We start from the raw sequence: 8,042 nt of genomic DNA on the forward strand, positions 1-8,042 counted from the left end.
GACCTGTGCAAATTCAAGGAGGGAAGAAATGAAACCGTTATGAAGTTAATTCTTATGAAACATAAAGTTTCTGAAGGAAGAAATACTGAAAATGTAAGTGGGAAACTTTTGAAGGCCTTAAGGATTTTTTATTAGGGCAATGACCTGGTCAGATCTATGATTCAGGAATATCAGCTCAGTGTCATTTCCTAAATGAAGTATTTTTTTCCTGATTTCCTCAGTGATAAGGAAGAGACAAAGATCTTGAAGACTGAATAAGAGACTATTGCAACAATCTAAGTGAGAGGTAGGGAGGATCAGCGACAATAGTAGTCATGTCTAAGAAGATTGTAAAGTACAGAAAAATTATAGAGTTAGAATTGATAAGACTGGGCAGCTGCTAGAATAAGTATATTATGAAAATGTGGGTGACTAGAATGATAGTGATGCAATCAATAGGAAAAAAAAGATGTTTGAAAGAGGGATGTGGGGCAGCTAGGTGGCACAGTGGATAGAGCACCAGCCTTGAATTCAGGAGGTCCGGAGTTCAAATCTGATCTCAGACACTTAACACTTCCCTAGCTATGTGACCCTGGGCAAGTCACTTAACCCCAGCCTCAGGGGGGAAAAAAAAAGAAAGAGGGATGTGTATGTGTGCATCTTTTCAAGAATTAAATTTAATTCTTAATTAAATTTTGAACATATTTATTTCAGATGTATCTGCCTAGAACAGAACCTTCCCAACCTTGTGAACTCCTTGTTGAAAGGGACAGTTTTTCAGTAGAGGTGATGATGAAGACTAATTTTTCTGGTTTCCTCAATTTTCTCTATTTTTACACTCAATGCAACAATATGAAATAAAATCCACAACTATTTATAACTTTAGAAACTTAATGATAACAATATTTCTATCATTCCCTTTATGTCCCCTTCACTCTTTCTGTGCACGTATACATGTAGACATAAATATGGATATGTATGTGTATATATATATATATATATATATATATATATATATATATATATATATATATATATATATTAAAGTCAATATGTATGTAATTCCCTAGTTTCTGCTTTCTTGAATTTGTGTTATTTCATATATCTTTATATACAACATATTTATAATTTTTATCATGCTGTGCTATTGCATTATATTAATATCCTAGGATTTATCCAGCTGTACTGGATTAGGAGAAGAATGAGGCTATTTCCCAGCAGATTGACAAGATAGGACCCCAGAAGTAGACAGAAGATGACTTGGGCTCTGGGATAGTCTGAGAGCCCGACCGGAATGAAATAGGTCACATCTATGACATTTCTTCTATCCACTGAATTCCTTTTCTTCTACTGAAGGAAAAAAAGGAAAAAAAATCACAACAGGTTTAAAAGTGATTGTAATAGGGTGTTTTTTTTTTTTTTTTTGGCATGAATCATAGACCAGTTTGTATGTGGGGTAGGGGAGATTCATACTGTCTAGCTCAAAATCTACTTGATTTTTTTGTACCCATAAGTGCCTAAATAGAGGATCTATGTGGATAGCTTTGGCCAAAGCATTTTGTTATCTTGTGTCCATCTTTCTTGAGAGAATTTTGTCTATATTTAGCTGATTCAGTTCACAAATGTTATCTAGTCTATTATTGGATTTACATATAAACACTTTACATCAAATTTTCTATTATAAGATATTTTGACATTGAAGAAGAGGCAAAATCTTTGGAGGTCAGGTGCAAAGTCCAGACAATAGCTGTTTCATGTTGGTAGAAGGAGAACGTAGAAAGTTAGGTAACAATATACTCTGGTTTCCTGATGGTGGATGGTTCTCTTCCTGGATTCAAGTTGTCTGATGGATTGGGTCTTTAGAGTTGGGTTGTAGATCTGAGAAAACTTGAATCTAGGTCCTCATCTTTAAAAATAAGGATATTGGAGGAACCTGGGAAAATTTTTAGGAGTTCCTCATTTGGGACTAGGTAGGAATATGATCTATTAGTGATTGAACAAGAGAGGGATTCTTGAACTACACTGAGCTTTCAAATAAAGAGAATAAGTGCATATGACATTTTAGGAAAAGGTAGAGGAAATTTGAAATGGAGTTCAAGAGACGTATCCATACAGTCCTCACTGAAGAAACTCCAAATTCACTTACATTGCAAGGTCTTCTCTCATAAAGTGAATTTATTTCTTTTAGCCAGAGTTGCATATAAGTACCACTTATATCCTTGTATGTTTCCCAACAAACATATGTATTTTAAAACATCTTTTAACATGTGCTTATATAAATTTACTTAATTTCAACCACATAAACTGACTCAAATGCATTTACTAAATTCTTCTGGTTCCATATTTATTTGAGATGAAGACATGAATCATGGATTTATTATTGACTGATCTCCAGAATTGAACTGTCTGTCTATCCTCAAAGAACACATGAGTTACAGAAAAAAGTTTAACTTTGAAGTGAGCAAATGAAGTTATGAAAATGGAAAAAGAGATCAGAGTGTAAAGAGGAAGACAAAATATAAGCATGGAAAGACATGGGCAAATAAGAAAAGCATAATAAAAGATAAGTTGGCAAGTGATGAAAAGTATTAGAAAGAGACACTATTTAGTATTTAAGGGAAAATAAGAAATGTTATTGTCCTTTGTAACTGAGGAGGAATAGAATGACATCACAATGTCAGGGTTAATGTACAGTATGACTGATTGTGTTTGATTAAACCATGATAAGCTCAGAAAGTTCTATCGTAGGTTGGGCATTTATTTAATCCATATGAATAATTGGGAATGAGATGTCTCAAAATTTGCACATTTCATGTTCTTAGGGAAGACTAAGAAGAGGAGGCAAGAATAGGCAGTGAGAAAAATTAAAAAAGAAATGTACAAAGTTAACAAGTGATTAAGAGTAAGGAAGTTGCTGGAATTCTGTCTTCCCAGAAATCAGCTGGAGTCAGGATAATCAAAAGTCTTTATTCTTGGTCTTTTGAGGTCTCGGTCAGGAGATTAGATCTAGCAATCCACACCTCCTTCCTCTCTCTCCACTGCCAGGAGAATGCCTCAATTTCCTCCTCCTCCTCCACCCACACATGTCACTTCCCCTCCTTTGTCCACACCCATGATCCAGCCAGCACCAAATAGTTGGGGAGGGTCATCCTTCAAACATGTTAATAGAGAATTGTCCAATTGGCAATTAGTCTCACGTGCTCCATTATCCAAGTGCATTTGCTCAGTTCTCTAACCCTTTACAGGAAGTAGATAGCAAAAAAAATTAAGTGTACATATAGTAACAGGATTTAGTAAAGGAAGCACTGCAATTTGATGTTTCTGTAAAACTGTTTAGTTATAAGGTAAGAAATAACCCAAATCTAAAAAAAAAGTCTGATGAACTCACAGTGGACGATTTTGCAAGAGACAGTGGAAAATATTGTTTTAAAGTGGACAAATATGGGAGGATTGTCATATCCATCACTGAAAGGAATTTGATTATATTTACAATGTCATAGTTACACACACACATATAATATATATATATGTATGCATATATATATATATATATATATATAGCAATGAAGATAATACTAAGTTGTTGATGTGAGGTTCATATGAAATTTTTTTTTCATAATTTAAAGCATTTTGTATATTTCAGCTATTATTATGGATGACATTTGTGAGAAGCTGGACCTTAAAAAGATGGATGATATAGTTCCTTATTTCTCATTGACTGAGAGACCATATAGACTCTGGCTTGTCCCTGACAATTTCAGTCAATTCTTTTGCTAGTCTGGATATTCCTTGCAAATTATAGGGAAACTTTACTTCAAGTAGATAGTGTCCCTTTTGTGGACAGTTTGAATATATCCTATAGATTTTTAACTTCAGATTGTAACTGGATGAGGAACAGAAAAAAACACATCAAGGTAACAGCAGAACACTACTAGCTTTTGCAATTATAAGATAGTTTTGTTCAGTTTTTATTATTACATTTTTGGTAAAAATTACATTTTAGGTAAATTGACAGAAGACAGCTTAATGATCATAGCCAAGTTGGCAAGAGTATGATTGATCCTTTTGCTTCCCAAAGATTGGTTAAAGGAGGTACATAATATAGAAGATTTAGATAGGATTTTTTTTTAATTTTTAAAGGCTTGATAGGCTGAAATGTGAAAGAATTATTAATCTCCTGTAGTCAAGGAGTAAAAGTCAGAGCAATGGAAATTGCAGAGGTGGATTTCAATTTAATGGAATAGTTCTTGAAAGTAGAACTACACCTAAGTGGAATAGGTTGCCTTCACAGGAGTTGTTTCCTCAAATCTGGATGCCTTCAACAGAAAATGGGAGGGGATTTACAATCTTATAACAATTAGCTTTGAGGATCTCTGAAGTTTTTATTTTGTTTAAATTTTTTTTTTTTTACCTCTGAAAGACCCTAATTTTGTGAATTAAGAGAGAGATAGAGGAAATGAATTAAGAGAGAGATAGAGGAAATGAATTAAGAGAGAGATAGAGGAAATCAGTGGTTCAATAGGATAAGCAAGGTTTTGAAGCCTTGATATCTTGAGATCTTAGAAGAAGAGAGCCAACTCTGAGATCTGGAAGCTGTCTGAGGTGCTGCTTGAATTATTAAAGATTTGTGTGTCGAAAGATTGTACATAAACTTCAAGAGTTTCTTTAGTGCTTATGAGGAATGTGAAAGGACTCAAAGTGCTGAATATAGACAAGAATCATGGTTTATTTAGTTGGTCTTTTAAGGAGGATCCTAAATAGTTGTGATAATTGTCATCTGACAGTTTAATAGTAATTCTATGCTTAGCAGGAAACTTTTCATGCCAGTATCATGGTAAGAAGTAGAAATAGAGTGGGGAGAAATAGATTCATTCAGCACCATGGCTAGAAAAAACAATTAACTAGCTTAATCATAATGTTTATTAGCATATGTAATTATTGAGTAGTTTCATTAACTATTCATGTAATTATTAACTAATTTCATTATTAATTAACTGGGTTTGTTAACATATAAAGTACTTGCAAACCTTAAAGCAATATATATATAATATGTATGTATGTATATGTCTGTATATGTTATCATGATGATTACTATTATTATTGTTTTTGCTATTATTATTACCAATGGTAACAAATACCTGTTTTGCTGTTGTTGTTAATTGTGATGGCATTAAGCACATGCAAGAGCAGTGTGTATCAGGAAAGTTTCAGGAAGAAGAATGGAGATTGTTCCAACCCTTAACAGAATCTCCACTAACAGAAATGTAGAAAATGATTTGTATTAAACAATCATAGATTCAGAGGGGGAAGGACCTGAAAAATATGCTTTGGCTGAATAAGAAACTAAACTTGGAGTGAAGAAGACCTCACTCCAAATTCTATTGTAATCTCCTAAGTTTGTTATTCATAACCAAGTCACTTAATTGTATTGTTTGTTTCTACATCTAAAAAATAAGTGACAATAGTTTCAACTTGGCTTAAAAGTGGTTGTAAAGAACAACATGAAAGAAAAAAAAAGTGTTTTGCAGAATTGTTACTGCATACAATTCAGTTATTATTATTATTGTTATTAGAGTAAAATTTCTTCATTTTACATATTATTAAAATGGCACAGAAGAGCTAGGTGGTGCAGTGGATAGCATCCTGGGCCAGCAGTTAAAAAGACTCATTTTTGTGAGTTCAAACCTAGCCTCAGATACTTATTGCATATTGTGTGATTGCAGACAAGTCTGTTATCCCTATTTGCCTCAGTTTCCTCATCTGTAAAGTGATTTAGAAAATGAGATGGCAACCATTCCAATATCTCTGCCTAGAAAATCCCAGAGTCGGGCACAACAAAAAAAATGGACTAAAAAATAAAAGAAGTGGGAGTCATAAAGTTTAGGTAATTTGTTCAAATTCATACTAGTAATAAGTGACAGAGGAGCAGAAGATGGGTTTAGAGTTCTGTACACTGACTCAGACTACCTCAAGGTAACTTTTAGTCAAGGGAAGATTGTTGTTGAATTAATAGACTCTGAAGATTCTTCCTTAAGGTGAACTTATGGTGATGTGAAAAGGGAGTATTCAGACTTTCTGCGACAATCAAAGTTCCACTTCTAGAAAACAATTGCCAAAAATGCTGTCTCATCATTTATTGCCCTCGTGATTAGAGAAAATTTTGGGAAAGAAAACCCTTTTTTTGGGAGGGAGGGGGACTATTAAAGCAACCAATTCTTTCATTTTTCCAGTTTTGTTAAAAAAATAACCAAACACCTCTACTTTGGAGACATTCTTTCCTCTCCCATTAATTTCCTTAATGCCATCTTCACATCCTTATTCCGAAGGCTGTAGATGAGGGGGTTGAGCATAGGTGGAAGGATACCATACAGCATAGAAATGAGCTTGTCTTGATCCTGGTTGGTCTTGTCCTGGGGAATCATGTATGCAGATATTGCTGTGCCATAGAAGATAACTACCACAGTTATGTGGGAGCTGCAGGTGGAGAAAGCCTTCTTTCGACCCTCTGCTGAATGCATTTTCAGCACAGCCCCAAGGATGCGCCCATAGGAGGCAAGGATGAAGGCAAAGGGTGCGAGGAGAGTCAGGGAGCTGGTGGCCATCATCAACCACTCGTAAAACTTCAGATCATTGCACGCACTCTTCAGGATGGCTAAAAGTTCACAAGAAAAGTGATTGATCATGTAATGGCCACAGAATTCCAGTGGCATTGTAAGGGTTGGAACCACAGTCAGAAGAAAGGCTGCCACCCAGGAAACCACTGCTAGCTTGACACAGAGCTGGGGACTCATCCTAACTGAGTAGCGTAATGGGTCACCAATGGCAATGCAACGATCATAGGCCATGACAGCTAATAGGAGGCATTCCACAACTCCAAAATAAAGGCCGGCACACATCTGGGCCAGACACTGGCCCAGGGAGATGGAGGGAATCTTGACCAAGCAATTGATGAGAACTTGAGGCACGCTAGATGAAGTGTAGCACATGTCCAGGAAGGACAGATTACTGAGGAAGAAATACATGGGAGTGTGGAGCCGGGAATCATAGTGGATCAAGAAGAGAATGAGGCTGTTCCCAAGCAATATGATAAGATAGGACATTAAGAGCAAGCAGAAGAAGATGACTTGGGCTCTGGGATACTCTGAGAGTCCAATTAGAATAAAATAGGTCACATCAGTTTCATTTCCTCCATCCATGGCCTTCTCTTTTCTCAATCTGCAGGAAAACAGAGAAGTCACATTTTTTTTTTTTTACAAATTGTAACTTTTGACAGATTTTGAATCTCAGACCAATTTGCATGAGCCATTTTGACCAAGAACTAAGTATCTATGATTTTATAAAGTCCTCCATCAAAAGGCTTTATGAGATTATGAAATAGCAACCATAATAATAATAATAAAAACACCTACTTTCAATATTTTTGGAATATAATTTTCTACTTGAAAACTTTCTTGATTTCCCCAAACACTATTTTCTCCCTTAAGAGTTGTTTAGATATATCATATTAATTATTACATTATATCATGTCATATCATGTTCTGTTATATGTTATATTACATATGTATTCATGTACATATTTGCTCTATATGTATTTAGGTATGTAAAAGTCTCATTGGTTGATTTCTTTTTTTTTTTGCATTTAGGTATTTTCTCATATATCATATATCTAACTTATTATTTAGCTCATACCTTAAGTCCTTTCCATTTAGTAGGACTCACTATTATTTATAGTCCACATAGACTTCGAGAGTCCAGTATCAATTTTCATGCTTTCATAAGAAATCCACATGGAACTTTTATCGAAATAAGGGATTAAAACAACGAGAGAACCAATTTATATATTCATATAATTACAGAGAAGGTAAAGACAATATGAAGTACTGGGAAGATTACTGATCTAGAAGTCGAGTCCCAGATTCCAATAAATTTTGTTGCTTATTTATTTTGTCAATCTGTTGTTTAGTCATGACTTTTTATAACTCTATTTGGGGTTTTCTCGGCAAAAATACTGGAGCAATTTGCCACTTTCTTCTCAACTCATTTAATGGTTGAGTAACTCTCTG

General features: G+C 34.7%; 1 protein-coding gene across 1 annotated transcript; it reads right to left on the minus strand.

The window, feature by feature from the left end:
- Positions 1-6,236: 6,236 nt before the first annotated feature.
- LOC141560023 (olfactory receptor 13H1-like) lies at positions 6,237-7,175 on the minus strand. The gene has a single exon (XM_074297656.1). It carries the CDS (start codon positions 7,173-7,175, stop codon positions 6,237-6,239), a length of 939 nt encoding a protein of 312 aa, XP_074153757.1.
- Positions 7,176-8,042: the final 867 nt, after the last annotated feature.

This window comes from Sminthopsis crassicaudata, chromosome 3 (genome assembly GCF_048593235.1).
Source record: "Sminthopsis crassicaudata isolate SCR6 chromosome 3, ASM4859323v1, whole genome shotgun sequence".
Classification (NCBI taxonomy): Eukaryota; Metazoa; Chordata; class Mammalia; order Dasyuromorphia; family Dasyuridae; genus Sminthopsis; species Sminthopsis crassicaudata.

Excerpts from the sequence above, each read along its gene's own strand:
- LOC141560023 (XM_074297656.1), bottom strand. The coding sequence starts at position 7,175 with ATGGATGGAGGAAATGAAACTGATGTGACCTATTTTATTCTAATTGGA.